This window comes from Aulonocara stuartgranti (assembly GCF_965226115.1).
Source record: "Aulonocara stuartgranti genome assembly, chromosome: 7".
NCBI classification, from domain to species: domain Eukaryota; kingdom Metazoa; phylum Chordata; class Actinopteri; order Cichliformes; family Cichlidae; genus Aulonocara; species Aulonocara stuartgranti.
Window position 1 is genome coordinate 19,444,975 of NC_138945.1, and position 18,209 is coordinate 19,463,183.

The 18,209-nt window shown below is 40.2% G+C and overlaps 1 protein-coding gene across 4 annotated transcripts in view; it reads left to right on the forward strand.

The window, feature by feature from the left end:
• The window catches only part of LOC309709843 (uncharacterized protein), a 51,152-nt gene extending 33,396 nt beyond the window's left edge, over positions 1 to 17,756 (forward strand). For all 4 annotated transcript variants that reach the window (XM_082538726.1, XM_082538723.1, XM_082538725.1 and 1 more), the window contains one exon: positions 16,742 to 17,756. In XM_082538726.1, coding sequence (XP_082394852.1) covers positions 16,742 to 16,931 — 190 coding nt within the window. In that variant the 3' untranslated portion in view covers positions 16,932 to 17,756. The remainder of the gene's footprint in view (positions 1 to 16,741) is intronic.
• The last annotated feature ends 453 nt before the right edge of the window (positions 17,757 to 18,209 follow it).

Consider the following 18,209-nt stretch of genomic DNA (forward strand, 5'->3'; position numbering starts at 1 on the left):
GTGTGTTGGCCCTGCAACAGACTGGCGACCTGTCCAGGGTGTACCCCGCCTCTCGCCCCATGACAGCTGGGATAGGCTCCAGCGACCCTGAAAAGGATAAGCGGAAGCGAATGGATGGATGGATGAAGCAAAAAAGAGCCGTCAGGTCCTAAATATAAACCTTAGACTCAAACGTTAGAACAGGCTTTTCCCCGCAGCACGCTGTGTAATAAATACTCACAAAGAAAACGGTGGCCGTTAAAACTTATGTCTAAAAATGTATCGTTTCATGCATCAGTTAAAACACTGGACTCCAGGTACATGGCACCCAGCTGGAAACACTTCATGCAAGTCGAGCTGCCCGAGACTCACAGAATTTACAGAAAATGTTAAATTTTTGTGATTTATATCGTTATCGGGACGATAGATGTCTTATATCGGGATATTAGCTTTCATTAACTTGTGCTCCACCTTTAATATTTACAGCACTGTCTGCAGCCATGTAGCAGAATAGCATCCCAGCAGTAGTGTGGTATTAAGTGGTTTCACACTTTCTATTGTTGTTTAATTTGTGAAACACACTGCTGCAATGTTGATGAACAATGAACCCTTCATTTTCCTGTTTCAGTATATCATAACCCTGACCTTAAATGACACAATCTATCAGAATTGCATCCAACCTTAAAATAACCGTATTGGTCATAAAACACACACCCTGAGTTTTTGGTTGGGTTTAGTCTGTTTCTGAAAAAAAAGGATCCTACCTTTTTCACAGACTTCATCATGAATGGACTAATTCAGTGTATTTACAACAGGAATGCTTTACAATACTCATCAAATCTAATATCTGATACTTTTTTATCTTTTAAAAGACATAAAACAAATGGATTATGCACGTCAAACATGGCTGAGATTTCTGTTTTTTCCGAAATAAAAATCCTCTTTGTCTAAAAGGGAAGTAATCATTGCTAATAATCCATATTAGCTGCAGCTGTGCACAAATCTTTCAGCTCATCTTAGCCGCAATCTTTCATTACCTTGAAATGTTGATGCAACAAAACCACACCCCTTTATGCAGAGCAAGCTACTAAAATAGTATATGTTTATGAATGGCTATGACAGATATAAAGATGGATTGATCTTAACTGCTAGTTGGTTGTTTTTTTTTACAAGTGGCAAGCTGCCACCATGCCATCACACCTCTATCTTTCAGATCTCCTCAATCACCATTCATCCATCAGAGCCTTCCGCTCCAGCAGCTATCACTCAATACCTCAGCGGTGCTGAAGACAAACTGGCACTGTGTGCAACCAGCTATCACGTTATGCCTTTGAATTACCCCTCAGCTGACTTACTGTACAGTTGCTGGGTTGTGGTAATGTCTAAGTAAATTATGGACAAACCTTTGGAGCAACGAGTGAACTTTGCAGTTCTTTTATGTGCAACCTTGCTGAGTTCTGGATAAGTATTGATTGTAGGCGGGTGCTGAAGAAAAATCCTGGCTTGAGTGTTAGGACAGACTGGGTAAGCACGCCTCATCACATATGCTGCACTAAATTTGGCCCACAACAGCTCAGAGAGGCTGAGCAGTAAATTTTGGTCCAATTTTCTCAATACCAGCACTCAGCTCATATCAACACAAATCTACATTGCTTTGTGTTTAACCACTATTACACACTGAAGCTGTGCTTATACTCAGAATTACAGCTCGGCTGAATTGAAATGACATCCACCATCCAACTTTCCTGCTCAGTTGTCCAGAAATGGTGCTGTATAGGCAAAGTGCAGACATGTGAAAGATTTACCATTAAAGCCCCCCCACTCCCAGTATCCATTTATTCTGATGTCTGTGATGGAATTCATGGCTTTTTTGTTTCTCCCAGCTTCTAAGGTATAATACACTTGAAAAGTGCTGTACTCATTCTTTCTTTCCTTATATTCAGTGGCATATGGTGACTTTTACACTGCTCAAGCACCTAGCCATAAGAAGCTGCATGGCTAGGTGCATAATTTTGGTAGTGGGACTGAAAACACCTGAGTTCAAAGATTAAGAGATGTGGTCCAATGCTTTTGTCCATATAGTGTATGTGACATTGCTGACTGTCAATATCTACACGTGGTTAAAAATATAAATGAAAACTTAATGTGGCAGTGTAACTGGTATGTTGACACAGTAGCAAAACAGCCAGTTAAACTTGGTACTTTCGGTGAATAGAGTAATATCTCATACATGTATGAACCCTGCACCTGTTCAACTTTTTATCAAACTCTGTGTCCTTTCTCCATCATTTGAATCTAATGATAACAGTCTACTAATAACAGTCAGCTACGTCACACATTGTGGTCAAGGTGATCAGCGTGACAAATCTTGCTTGTTAAGATGCTCAATCACAGAGTAATTTGCTTGGTTACTTCACTTTTGCTTACTATCATTCCACACATATCTTCACATGTGTATAATAACACACAGATCATAACTAATCTCAGAGCAGTGAAAGAAGCAGAGCCAGAAGTAGCTTGTTTAATATGCTGGTCAACTGTCTGTGTGTATTAAACGAACAGAGAACAGAGGTTTATTCACAATATGCATGACAGGCAATGCCGTTTGTCTCTCAGCTCACAAAACACAAGTCTGTGTTAATGGGACAGAGTTACGCCCATGAAAATGACAGAAACTATAGATTCCAATAACTCAAAGTCAAGCTAACTTCTAAAGACAACAGCCAACTGCAGCCATAAGATGCCAGTAATTTAAAGGACAGATGCAAACTGGGACAAGACACTGGGTGAAATGAAAGGAAAGAGATTATTTTCACTTTGTGTGTTTTTAGAGTTCAGTGGGCAAGCAGTGCTTGACTTGCTTGCTCTTATAACAATAAGATTACTTAACTAACCCTCCACAATTACCCTCATCTTATATGACTTATTACTTTTGTTTTCTGTCTTATACGTTTATTATTTTTGTCTCTCTGTTGTTATCACGGTCATTTGTAAACATGACTTTTCAGGAAAATTGCTTAGTATAATTATACCTGCTCAGAACTAAAATGAATTGAATGGGCTGCTAGCACAACTTCCATGGAAGAATAGAAAGTATAAAAGATGGATATAGCTGCTGTGACATCACTCATTGGTTTCTGAAGTGCAGCTTTGTAATCTCACGAACTGAGATGAGACAAATGGGGGTGGGTTTGATTGTCACAGACAAGTAATTAGTCAATGAATGTGCGGATACATACAACGAAGCATGGCATGACCAAGATTTATAAAATAGACCTAATTCTAACTCGGTGTGACCAAAAATGAGTGACTTAGCCCATAGAAGCTATAGGAAAGTGTAATTTTAAATGTAATTTGCTTGGCAACTATAGCTGGTCAACATATGTAGTGGATTTAGCAGAACCAGACATTGTTCTTGTCTTTAGAAAATGGTAAGGAGCATTCACAGCTACAAATACTCGTTTTTCAGTGAGTAAACAAAGAGTTTCTGAAGAATATATCAGCTGGATGTGTAAAAGTTATCAGAGCACGACAGCTGTCTCTGGGGAAACATCTTCTGCCCTGACCTCTGTAAAGACCTTCCTGATGAGTTTGGTCAATCAGTTTCACATCATAGTGAATAAAACATTAATTCAATTTTGTTAGCCAATAATTAATTGGTTTCAAAACAGCAGTGTTGTTGTTGAAAACACTCATCTCAAACTTTCAAAACAGGCCTTCACAAACCATTGGGTAACATAGCGATGGCTACGTTATAACATCTATAGGCACAATGGATCAGTTAGCGTAACTTAATTTCATTTTCTATAAAGAGCAAGTTCTGGTGTCATTTCATTTTGCCTGTAAGGTGGCTGTGTTGGTTTACAGTTCACCTCCTCTGTTATGCTACATTTAATAATCGAGTTGCTCAAAACAGCTCATGACAGAGGCAGTTAGGTGATAGCAGCATGCATGCACAGTGACCTCCCAAAGTAATTCAGTAATGAATGTGAATTCACAGCAAGCAGCTCTTTTCCCACAGAGCAGACCATGAATGCAAAGGACAGCCAGCCTCACTCTTGGCTGATGGTTTAGTGTATGTAAAGCTTTGTCTCATTTATACACTTTGTACACCATCATCCCATGGTACAATGAACTCTACAGAGTAAACAAAGCACTAAGACTTAGACTACAGTAGCGGGTCAAGTCTTAAGCTGATAGAGGCTAACTCTGTAAGCTCCTGGGCAGCAGCTGCTTTCATTTCTTCATCCCTAGCTTATGCTTCCTGACCAATCAATCTTAACCTGACTTGCTCTTTATTTAAAACACCATGCAGATGCAGTGGATTTTAAAAAAAACCCAACAACTTAAACATTTTAGATGTTTACACTTTATCTCATCTTTTTAATAAAAAACAGTTAATGTTACTTATTCATGCACATGAAGCGAAATACAAACAAGGTGAGATGGGTCCTTTTTTCTCACTGGGATTAGCTGTGTGTTGATTTTTGAAAAACAAAGCACTTTTGAAAGTGCCAGCGGTCTCTAATAAGGTCACATTAGTCAAATCTGTGTGGGTAATTGCTATAAAAATGTAAATATTGGGTATTCATTATTTGAGTTGTGAAAGAAAAGCTATAGAGAGGATAGAGAATTATGTTAAAGTTGCACAAGGTTAAAACATCCACAACAGGTTTGCCTTTGTTTATTCTGAATTGCTGCCAAGAACTTCAGCACTTAGTTATGCAGCCAAATGTGCCGACCTTGAAAAAAGTCACATTCATATCCAAATACAAATAGCTTCAATACATCATATTGCTCTGTCGTTTGCAAAGACGTTTTTTGCTGTAAAGTGATCTCAGTGCTGATGGCGTGCGTTTAGACATTTAGCATCCTATGATTAGCATAATTATAGAGTCAAACCCTATCATGGACAGCATAAATCTGTGATGATGTGTCCCTGAGGTATTATTCATGTATCCAGTGTCTTTCATTTCTTGTTCAGTCACACAGTCTCCTTTCAGTGAGCCAGTCTCAGTCTGCTGTAGGCATCCGTCTCAGCTGGTTCTTGCCCGAGTCGGCTATCTTGTTAGTGAAGCCTGCTGTATCTTCAGATTTTTAATTAGATTTCTTCCAGACCTCTTTGAGTTTGATAAATTAAGGTCTGTAACTTACTGGTGTCACTGTGTTTCTGTCCAATACAAAAACTCCTCGGATAGCTTTGTGATTACACTGGGATCAACCCCAGTTCAGGCCTCCAGAGGAAACATGTTTCATCCAGCTGTCAATAAAGTGAATCTGACGACAACAACAAAACTTGGTTGTAACCTGGCAGTCATGCTTGTCATGCTTGAGCTCTCATCTTAATTGTCTCATTATCTTTAGATGTAAAACAATTTCTCATGATCATTACTTAATTATTTGAAGCTCTTATTTAGTTTCAAAGTGCTCCATCCCAAGATACTTATTTGAAGATGTTGTTTTCAAATGCCAGAAATTTCTTAAATTTTCCCTATTACATGTCTTGAGATGCAGAGACTGACTTCAGAGGAGCTATGGATTGAAATGCGACACTCTCTAAACCAAACCAGTGTCTGTATATGTACTATGTTCAATTTATATTAATGTCATCATACTCAATTAGCTGCACTTGTGAGAAAGGTGTGAATGCAGATACGTGGTTCAAATTATTGTGTGTACCAGTTATAGACAAATAAAGCATAAATGTAAGGATAGATTTTTGGAACTATAGTACTGCTTTTCTCACAGCCAGTTTTGAACAATACAGTGCAATTAGTCTACAAGTGTAGGCTAACTGGTCAATAATACTAATGATAGTACTAATAACCACTACAATACATTACAATTTTATTTATATAGCATGTTTAAAACCAGGGGGTACACCAAAGTGCTTCACAGTGAGGAATAACGGTAAATGATTACACTGAACAGTAAGTCGTTAAAACAAGGTAAAATAGAGGAAACAGAGAACAAACAAAAGCATAAGTAGTGTAGAGATAGGGAGAAGTCATGATTATCCAGAGAAATGAGTAGCGATAAAGCAATTAATGAGCGGTGAGAATTAGCGAGTCGGAAAAGCCAGGTTGAATAGGTACGTTTTCAAGCGTGCTTTAAAGGATTGAATAGAGTCAGAGGCACGAATGGTAGCAGGAAGACTATTCCAGAGGTTTGGTGCTACAGAGGCAAAGGCACGACGGTGCCTGGGCTGGGCCAGAAGTAACTGACCAGATGATCGTAAAGAACGGCTGGGGGTATAGAGACTGAGGAGGCCGATGAGATAGTCAGGGGCAAGGTTATTTAGGCATTTGAAAGTAAGCAGCAGAACTTTAAAATCAATACGAAATTTAATAGGCAGCCAATGTAAGTCAGAGAGCACTGGAGTAATAGAGTCAAACTTTCTAGTTCCGGTTAGGAGACGAGCCGCAGCATTCTGAACGAGCTGTAATCGGTGGAGGTGAGCGAGCTGGAGTCCAGGGTAGAGCGAGTTACAATAATCTAATCTGGAGGTCACAAAGGCGTGTATCAGTTTTTCGAGATCGTTGTACGGTATTAAGTGTTTGACCTTTGAAATTTGGCGCAATTGGAAGAAGCCAGATTTAACCACTGAGGAAACCTGTTTATGCAGCTAAAGTGAACTATCCAGGCAAACACCTAGATTACTTACAGTATCTGTAAGAAAGCAAGCAAAGGGAGGAGGGAGGTTTTATTCACCAATGATCTTGTGTTTAACAATGCCATCCTGCTCTTAGTCTCCTTGTCCTCGACAGAGGCGCGTCTCAGCGTACTTAGGTGCCTGCGTTGAGCGCGAGTCCCAGAGGTCCCAATCCAGGTCAGAAGCGGCGAGCACACCGGAGAGGTCGAATAAAATTGAAGTCCAACAGGGCAGATCCAGCGATGGCTGAGCAGTTTGAAGGGTGGCCAGCGGTGGGAGGTGAATGGAAGTTGCAGAAATTCTGGGATGGGAGAGGAGTTAGCCGCGGCATGTGCCTTAAGTAAGGCTTTATTGTGAACAAGTCAAGAGAAGATCAGTAATTCAGCTGAAGCACCACCAAATCAATGTTATACAAATATCCTAAGAGAGCGATGTGGTTGCCTTTGTAGTTCAGCATCAAAATGTCAAAGAAGTTGATCATTGCGGTGAATAATCAGCTTGTTCTATAGGAACAAACACACACCTAGCTAGCCAAGACGTCGCCTTCACAAGCAGTCAGCAACCAGATTTGTTGTTAAAAAGTACTAATGCATTACTTCCTTTATTTTGCAATAATCTGATCTATTTTTCTCACTTTATGAGAGACAGTCTGACACAACTTGTATTTTCCCAACACTTGTCCATCTATAGTTCCGTTTTTTTATTGTTTTGTGTCCAGTTTTGACGAAGGACATGATGTTGGGGTTTCACCCATGTTTGCTGGGAATATGTCCATGTGAATCCTGCCTCATGTCTGTCTTTTGGCTGTTGCTTAATTAATGTGTAAAATCAAAATGACAAATGCGCATCATGGTGCATAATTTCATTAATACTTACAACAAAGGTATTTCAGTACAATTAAAACCCCATCAAGATGAATAAAAATGTAAGTACAGTGGTCCCTCGTTCATTGCGGGAGTTAGGTTCTAAAAATAACCCGCGATAAGTGAAATCCGCTAAGTGGCCAACTTTATTTTTTTTACAATTATTATAGATGTTTTATGGCTGTAAAACCCCTCACTACACACTTTATAAACTTTTCTCCAACAGGCTTGGACATTTTCACACTTTTCTCTATGGTTTAAACTCTAAAAGTTCAAACCTTCATAGAGAAATAAGTCCAGTATTATAGAATAAAACCAAAGGCAGCCGTGCAAAATGTTTCATCGACATTTGTCGGGGAAATGGGTGTTGGGTATACCCATATAAATGGGTATTGTTGGAGAAAACTTACAAACATACAGTACAGCACTTCAGAGTCACACGGCTATCGATCGAAGACTTAGATAAATTTGACAAGCTGAATGCATTCTGTAGTGTACAGGAGACACGGCACGAGGTGATTGACAATGGTTTACAGCCAATCACAATGCAGAACACAATGCGCTGTTTAAAAAAAAAAAAAAAAGCATGCAAAATTGCACCAAAAAAAAGCCGCGAAACAGCGAGGCTGCTTAACGTGAACCGCATTATAGCGAGGGACCACTGTAAACCTAATGTCTCTTGAACGCCCCCTACAAAAAAAAAGCTATTTCAAAAATAAGACTTCAGATTAATAAACTTTATTTACTTTGTTTTTTTCTATAATAGCTTTCTAAACTCAAAATACAAGGGCCTTCACAGAAACAATAGCATTTAAAAACAATCCACAAATTGTTATCATTATAGCAAGCTGTTCATAGCATTTGACTCAAATTTTCTGTTGTTCAAAAGATAGTGCGGCCTTTCGTTGTGGATAGCGTGACTGTAGAGTCCTGGTGCTATCACCAGCTGTGTTCATGTAGTTGTGTATTGTTTTCAGCTTACAAACCTGCTTCTCTCCCTCTCTCTCTCTCTCTCTGTGGTGGTTGGGGGAAGGGGGCGAGGGGGTCATGTGGTCACGGAGACACCTGCTGTGGTGAGAAATGGTTTGCAGTATTTTGGCAGGTGTTTATGTGTTTGTCTGTCTGCATGTGCAGAGATTGCGATATCAGATTTTCACATCACGATGATCATGGTCAAAATACTCCACTGTAATATCTCTAGAGAATTTGAAAACAATAGAAATAATGCTGTTATGTTGTATTTGTTTATGTCTGTTTTCGTTCTGGCAAATTTGACTCAAAATCCAAATACGTGGAGGTGATGAGCATCTGTGATGATAACTAATCAAGCTTTTGTTTTTAAACATGAGTTATCGCCACAGCCTTGCTCACAACTGGGCTGTAGATCATCCTGCCTGTTAAGGGGCCAGAGGCATGGTTTATCCTGGAAAGGATAAAAACCACACAGTTAACTTACAGTCATATGTTAGTGGAAGAAATCCAGTACCAAGACGACATTTGAGCATGGAAGCTTCTATAGTCCTAGAACGCTGGTGATCACTGGTCAGATGCCCACCTATACTGGTGAGCTGCTACATCTGTATGTAACCATGAGGTCTGAAAGGTCAGCTGATCAGAGCTTGTTAGGCATATTTTTACACTTGTATTTGTTGTATCTTATTTTATATTGTAAAGTACTATTTAAGTAAACTTCACTATTGACTTCCTACTGACTGGTCTCAAATAGTTTTCATCATACTTGTGGGACACATCCTTCATCCTCATCTGCTGTCCTCATCAGAGCTTAATTCTTTTTTGTTTATATGTGTTACCTTTGGGCCATCTATTAAATAGATTTAAAGGTATCACCTGTTCTTTCTATGCCTACTATTTCTATGCAGATGATACACCGTTATGCTTTTTCTGTTTAGCCCAACAACAGAAACAGCCTTTCCTACTTCAATTAATGCTTCTCTGCCATTGCTAATTGGTTGTATTCAGATTTCATCCATCTCAGTTGTAGTAAAACTTAGGATCTAGTGTTTGGCACTGACATCGGCCCCATCGCCAGTAACATTAGATCATCCGCTAAAAAACCTGGCGTACCAGGACGTGTGCTGAGAGACTGCGCAGACCAGCTTGCCTATATTTTCACCAGGATTTTTAACCAATCCCTTGAACAGTCAAACGTCCCACCCTGCCTCAAGACCTCCACCATAATACCCTTGCCCAAGAAATCTCATATCTCTAGCCTAAATGACTATAGACCAGTGGCACTAACCCCGGTGGTGATGAAGTGCTTTGAGAAACTTGTGCGTTACCACATTACAGCAGCCCTACCCAGCAGCCTTGACCCACACCAGTTTGCCTACAGAGCAAACCGATCGACAGAGGACGCCATAGCAACAGCACTCAATGTAGCATTAACACATCTGGAGAGGCAAGGAAGCTATGTGCGTATGCTCTTTGTGGATTATAGCTCGGCATTTAACACCATTCTTCCATACAAACTGGACGCCAAGCTAAAAGACCTAGGGCTTCCTCACAGCACCTGTAAGTGGATCAATAGCTTCCTCACCGACTGCAGACAGAGAGTGAGAGTGGGACGTTACACATCTCCAGCCCTAAATCTAAGCACTGGGTCGCCACAGGGCTGCGTGCTTAGTCCACTGCTCTACTCGCTTTATACACACGACTGCACCCCCGCCCACCAGAGCAACGCCATTGTAAAGTTCGCAGATGACACTACTGTGGTGGGGCTCATATCTGGGGGAGATGAGTCTGCCTACAGAGATGAGGTGGAGCGGCTGTCTTCATGGTGCAAGGATAACAACCTTCTCCTAAACACGAAAAAGACCAAAGAACTCATAATTGACTACAGAAGACACAAGACAGAAATCCAACCACTAATCATCAGCGACGACTGTGTGGAGAGGGTGGCAGACTTCCGCTTCTTGGGAGTCAGCATAGAGGGAAACCTATCCTGGAGTGTGAATACCTCTGAGCTACTGAAAAAGACACAACAGAGACTGTACTTTCTGAGAGTGCTTAGGAAGAACAACATCACACAGAGACTGCTGGTGTCTTTCTACAGAGCCTCCATCGAAAGCATACTAACGTACTGCATAGGCATATGGTACGCTAGCTGCACAGTGGCTCAGAGGAAAGCACTCCAGGGAGTAATCAACGCTGCCCAAAGGACAATCGGCTGCCCTCTCCTCAAACTGAAAGACCTACACAGTTCCCGCTGCCTCAAAAGAGCCCATAACATCATAAAGGACACCTCACACCCTGGACACTCAATGTTCGAACTGCTGCCTTCAGGTAAACGGTATAGAACAACATACACAAGGACTAACAGACTCAAACACAGTTTCTACCCAATTGCAATATCATGTCTCAATGCTACTAAAAGTAGATGACTTTCATTGCCCCTGTTGTCATTTGTGCCCTTGATGTTGGAAGGCTTTCAGACATGTTTTGTTGGATGCGCTAACAAATTGATTGAGTGATTGATTGTTTGAGTGATATATCAACTAGGTCGTATGTTGAGTGTCTGTATGGGGCCTTAGGCCTGGATTGCTTGGGTGTATCTACGGTATGAGAATACTGTATTTTATATGTATTTCTATCTTTTATATCCTATCATTATAGTTTTTAAGTATTTAATTATAGTTTTTAAGTATTTATCTTTTGTGATGTTGCACTGACCAGAGACATCTTTCAATTTCATTGTACCTGTGACAATGACAATAAAGAATATTCATTCATTCATCATCATATTGTTATTATTACTTATTTGCTTACTTACTTATTACAGCCTTGAAAAAATTCAGTTGCACTTTCTATGCAGTATTTCTAAGTGATGATCCTAGATACTCGTGCTTGTCGTTCATTTGACTCGAAGATCTTGAATGACTTGTACAGTATTGCTCAGTGCTGAATATTCCCATTTAATACACCTCTAGTTCCTATATTAATTATAAGCATTACGTTACTCTCTGCTTCAAGAGAAAAACCAAAACAGACATGTGGTGTAGTTACACCAGAAACATGGGTCAAACACAATATTGTAAAAGTATATACATATACAAGCAGCAGTACATGGGTCAGTGTCTGGGAAAGATTGAATTCAAGATCCCTCATCATAGTTAATGGTTTACTAAAATAGACGTGCTCAACAAATCACACCAGGCTGGATAAATTACCACCTTAAGGGAGAATGAAATGCTAGATTCAAACAACTGCCTTGGACACTCCTAACACTCTGTCTGTTTATATCCCATTACCAAGTCAGTTCAATCTGAATGTTAATCCAAAAGGAAAAGAGGCGCCTTTAAAAGTAAACGACCACAGTTTGGGACACTCTGTGACAGCAAAGCAGATGATGAGGCCATCTCAGAACAATATTACCTCATGGTGCAGCCTGTTCTCCTGAGTACTAATATTACAGATTATCTGTGCGTATCAAGGTTTTGTAAGAGTGTATATGTGTGTGTGCATATACGTTTATCTTTTGTTTTGCATCTGTGGGTGTGGTGGCTCAACACTTGGCTCTCACACAGAGACTGCCTGTTCATCAAACCCTGTCGTAAGGAAATGTTCGGAGCTTTTTCTTTCTTTTTTCTTGAGGGATATTCAGGACATAGGAGCGAAAATTGCAAAGATATTTCGAGTTGATTGCCTTTACGCTGCTATATTTCTGCCCAATGTCTCTCCACCACTACTCAGCAAAACCACAGAGGAGAGATAGAGAAGGAATGATGATCTCCTGCTGGTGCACTTGAATGAATGTTTTATAGATGGAAGGATGAAAAAGAGATGAAGTAGTGTCCAATCTCTATGCCTATTTTTTTTTTTTAAATTGTGGTTATAAAATATTATTTTTACCTTGTCAGTTTTTTTAATCATATTCAACCTGACTCCGTAACACACTCATTTACAGAAAGTGTCAAACACGCAGCCAAGCATCGTCTTCTTTTCCAACTGGAATTTCATCCGACTGATAGTCTGATAGTGTTAATAAAATTGTTAAGAGCATTTCAATCATTCTACTTAATTTGCTGTTAATTTTTCAAGTAGTTGATGGAAACAACCTTGAATTCTGTAACTACAAATATGCTGATTCAATCCCCTGTAGAGATGCGCTGTGGTAGTGCTCTTTGGCAAGGTCACTGTCTCCCAAACTGAATGATTATAAAAGGCAGTTTCTACAATAAATCTGTTAGGATTGGACCAGCATGTGCAAAGTAAGGTCACTCAGTGGGAATGAACGGCATACTTACACTTTAACAATGTGAAATATCATATTTTTTACGTGATCTCAGTAGACTTTCGACGGGTTTTGATGTTGACACAGAAACTCGGATGTCTGTTGTTTCAGTCACTAATAAATGTCATTACATTCATTGCTCTTGGAACTGAAGAAGCTTCTTGGATGAGAGGTGAAAAGTCTTCAAGGAAACTTAAAGAACTTCAGAAGCTTTTCTTTCTTTAGATGCTCCTTAGACAATGACTTAACTCCATATCCAGTTTAAGGGTCTCCATGAGTGCAGGAGCCTATCCCAGCTGCCAAAAGTTGAGTGGTTGGGTACACCTCTAGGTTATCAGTCTGTCGCAGGGCTAAGACATAGAGACAAATAACCTCTCACACTCACATATATATATATATATATATATATATATATATATATATATATATACACATACACACATATATATATATATATATATATACATATATATATATATATATATATATATATATATATATATATATATATATATACATACACACATATATATATATATATATATATATATATATATATATATATACATACATATATATATATATATATATATATATACATATATATACATATATACATATACACATATATATATATATATATATATATATATATATATATATATATATATATATATATATATATATATATATATGTGTGTGTGTGTGTGTGTGTGTGTGTATATATATATGTACATGATATGATATAGCTATCATCCAAAAACGTCGCATAAGGTTCAGTTTGTCCTTAAACTTTGCCCTCAAGTGGACGGCAAAAGAAGCCATGTCTTTAAGAAATCAGAAAAAAATCCAGCAAAGACCTGACCTGAAGAGATGCATCGGGCCCTTCAGTTGATCCTTCTGCTGAAGCCTCAGCAGAAATGGTCTCAGCAGTAATGTGGCTTTCAGGAAGCCATTCTTAAGGAAGGGGAAAGGCTGAGGCATGCCAAATTACACAAGAACTGGGCTGAAAAGAAGTGTCAATGGGTCTCAGAGTTATGAATCAGAATTTGATCTTTTTTTAATCCAGTCAACATGTAGAGAAAGGTATAGCAATGAGTTTCTATTGCTATCTGCAAAACACGGTGGAGGCTGTGTCATGGTTTGGGCTTCCACTTCAGCTAGTTGCATTGGGGATCTTGTCAAAATGTATGGAATTATCAATGCAATATGGTTTTTGATCCGTGATGCATTGTGCAAGTGTCTGATTAGCAACATCTTCAATTTTCAGTATGATAATGATTTCAAACACACCGCCAAAGTGATAAAAGAATAACCAAAACTGTAGATCTCACATAGTGAGAGCTGCTATGATATATGGTTTGGAGATTTTTTGTTGGGAATGACCAAGAGGGACAAAATTAGAAATGAGTACATCAGAGGGACAGCTCAGGTTGTTTGGAGACAAAGTTAGAGGCAAGACTATGATTGTTATTGTATAAGAAGTACTCAACTGGCCATGCAAATAAAAATAAAATTGAGACTTTAAAACATAAAAAAAACACATTTGCAAAAAGCAAAAACAGAGAATCATTAGCACAAGCCCTTTATGACTGCACAGTGAGTCACGCATTATCTGGAAATGATCAAAAGAAGACAGCCTACGAGGTTTCACAACAGACATGGACACCTCTGGTCAACAAAAAGGTCAGGCTGGAAAAAAGAAAGAAAGAGCCTGGAACAAAGACTGTCTGATGTGAACCTTCACAAATTAAAGCTGAAACACGGCACTTATGATGCTGTATTATTGTATTTCAGAAGGAATGTGCTAGAGAACAGAGCCCAAAGAACAAAAACATGAAACCGTTCTTTACTTAACTCACGTATATGTATATTAAAGAAGACTTTCCTTTATTCATTACTGAATAACACATTTTTTGTGTATCTATGTAATACAATTATACCGACCAGTGCTATGTACTAATTTTATATGCCCTGTAAAATCACTGCATCCATATGTAAATCTGCTTCTTCTCTCATCTTTTTGTAAATGTCCAGAGATTGTGGCGAGCTCAGATATGGGTGATTACCACCATAAAGCTGATCAGATCTGATCATCGCCATCATTCCTGACACTTTAAATTCAAGTGTGGCTGCGCACGCACATTATCGCTTACAGTTCCACAACTATAAGAACACCCTCAGCTCTGCTCACAGTCTGCCGCTCTGCTTCAAAAGCGTGGCCATCATCGTACGGTGTGTAAAACGCACCTAATTGCCCACGGGCTGGAGGTGTGGCGGGGCGCAGCCTCCAGCTAAAAATTTGCAAAGACGTGAGCGGAGGACAGAAGAGGAGCACGGAGAAAGAGCTGTTAGGTTCACAGCTTCCTGCCTGCCACAGTTTGTGGGCTCAGTGTGCAGATACAGTAATTAAGGTTGAGGGTGGACAGTTCCCTACGATGCGCCTTGATCACGCAGAACCGTGGACCGAGGCTATTCATTTAAACAAGAAAGGAACACAGCAGAAGCAAGACAAGAGCCACTGGGGAGCTCTATAGGGGAGCCGAGCTGTATGTTGGTACAAACAGGGAGACGTTTTATTTACTCTGTTCATTTTAGGGCAATAAAAACTGGCAGAGACAGATAGAGACATAGTCTCCATCTCGTACTTTTCTACTGACTAGTGGCTCATTTTACACAGCTCTGGAGGTTTGTTTCCAGCTGTGAAGCAGTCCCAACTGTCGCAGAGGGCTTTAGTTGAAGTGACTTTTTTTTTTAACCTGCTGTAAATATCGACGAGGGAAGAAATCCTCTTCACTGCTCTTTTTACACACTCCCACCCGTTACCTGCGCTGTGCTCCTGTCTGGAGTTTGATGTTTCATTTGTATTTTGGGGCTTTTTTTTGTTTTCTTTTTTTGTGTCTGTGCATTAGAATACCAGTGGGCCATCCAGAGTGGAGTGGCTGAGTGACTGCGGTAGTGGGAGTTACAAAGCCAGATGGATATGAATGCAATAGCCCTCTTTGTTCGTGCCTGGAAACTCCTGGCCTTGCTGGTGCTGTTCCTGCCTCTGCTGCTGCTGCTGAGCTCAGTGCTCCTCACTTCCTCTGCAGCACTTCTCTCATCGTATCCACATGTATGAGGGAGTCCTCTTTATTTCCAGCATCTGTGCTGTGATGAGAAACACCATCTAACTAGGCCACTGCATAATAAGAAAGAATAGCAGCAAAGTAAAATGGGGGGAAAAAAAGAAAAGAGAAGAGAAGAGAGAGGGGGGAAAGAATCAGTTCATTGGGGAAATGCTTACCCAACATGTAACTGCTGACAAAAGTAATTCAGTAAGCAAATATTGTCCTTATTCCTTTATTGCGCATGCATTCATTTATTATTGCTTACCTTTACCTTTACAGTTCTGCAGAGGTGCATCAGAGTTCACGTCTCATTCTCGCGGTCAAGCCCCTGAGCTGCGCGGTCACGTGACCTGAATGTGACTGACAATGCACCTTTGCTGACTTTTCCTTTGGAGCGCGTGTCAACTGCAGTCCTGGGGATCAGTGCTGGTGCTGCGACATTTCTGCCATCCTCAGCATTTTAGCGCTTGATTCACTTTGTCAACAGATTCATTATTGTCTGCGAGGAAGTTGTAGATGTGGGTCTCATTATCTCCTTCTTGCTTCAGTTTGATGCTTTGTCGTACGCGTTCTTTCCGGTAAATCACGCTGTTTAAAGCAGGTTTAAGTACCAGTTGTGTAATTTAGCACAACACATTTGGTCGAGCCCATGGGGGGCGGGGCAAGCTCCCCTCTGCTTTATGAAACCTCAGCAAGTGAGTTTCAGCTCAATGTATTGTTTCCAAATAACTGCCATCAAGGTCGTGCAGCCAACTTTAGAGGTCATATGTTGCGTTCACTGGTTGTTTCTGCTGCCCCCACATGGCCATCAAGTCAGTTATTGCAGGTCTAAATGTGAATTACGGACACTTTTCTGAACTGCCTATGTTTCCCTTTCTATCTCCAGTGTAGAGCATGACTTTCGCCTGCAGGAAGGGCAGGTTGTACGCACGTGGAAGGTGGGCGACCCTCCAGAAGGCTCGCCACAGACACCCACACCCCAGCCCACGACACCTCACCAACAGGACTCCCCACAACCAGTGCGACCCCCTGCCACCACCAAGAAGAACCGGAAGAAGTGCTTCTGGTTCCTCTGAACACCGAGAGGATGGAGACATTTTTATACTATAATGCACTGAGTAACGATCTTAAAAAAAAACAAAAAAAAAAAAAGAAAAAAAGATTACCTGCAGAGATTTGTTTAAAGGGACAAATGTTAAATGAACGGGTGGATTAAAATGCAAATGTACAACTGTGGGTGGAGAAAGAGCTACAAAGGTTACAATTTAAGCTGTTTCTGCTGGAGTCTAAAATAATGGTTTGACTGGGAGGCACATGTTGTTACTGCTCTTAAAATGCCTCTTCAACACTCACAGGTCTGACACCGGTGCAGGGAAGTAAAAAGTGCTGAAGTCAAATAAAAGTAAAAGTTCAGTCCACAATATGACTCACGGTTAGGAAGCAATTAGGAGATATAAAAAGAATATATAGCGGCTAAGGGGCACAGCACGAGCGGCAGTATAGCAGATACCATGGAGCATATTTATAAATGATGTAATGAACAGAGTTTTATGGGCAAAGAGATAAAGAGAAATAGGACTTATCATCATCACTGGACTAATGAGGGTCAGAACACCAGCTTTTATATCCAGAGACATTTAAAAAAAGAGAGAGCGAGAGAATTATTATGACCTGTATTTAAAAGTTTTATTATAATGTAATTGATGAAAATAAAAAAAAGACACTACATGTGTCTACATGCACACATGCCAACACACAGAAGAGCAAATAAATCGACATATTTACATAAATAAAGGCATATATGACTTGAGAGAATGGTGAGTTGAGTTCTGTATATGTCAGAGCCGTTTTGCTTGGATGCTATATTTCAGATATGGATTACTGCTAAATAAAAGTATTTTACCACAGCTCCTTGGTATCTCTTGTCATTCAGACTTCAGTGTGCTTTTTGCCCATCACAGTGCACAGTGGAATTATTGTGTGTATGGTTTTCACTTTAGCGTAAGTAGCAGTGTCCGGTTTGGGAGTTGAGTCATAGACTGTGTATAAATGATAGTCACTGGGGTGGCTGTAGCTCAGGTGGCAGAGCAGGTCAGCCACTAATCAGAAGGTCGGTGGTTCGATCCCAGGCTGCCTCCTGGCTGCATGCCAAATATCCTTGGGCAAGATACTAACCCCATGTTTGCCTACTGGTGGTGGTCAGAGGGCCCGGTGGCGCCTGTGTCCGGCAGCCTCGCCTCTGTCAGTGCGCCCCAGGGCAGCTGTGGCTACAATGTAGCTTGCCATCGCCAGTGTGTGAATGTGTGTGTGAATGGGTGGATGACTGAATGTAGTGTAAAGCGCTTTGGGGTCCT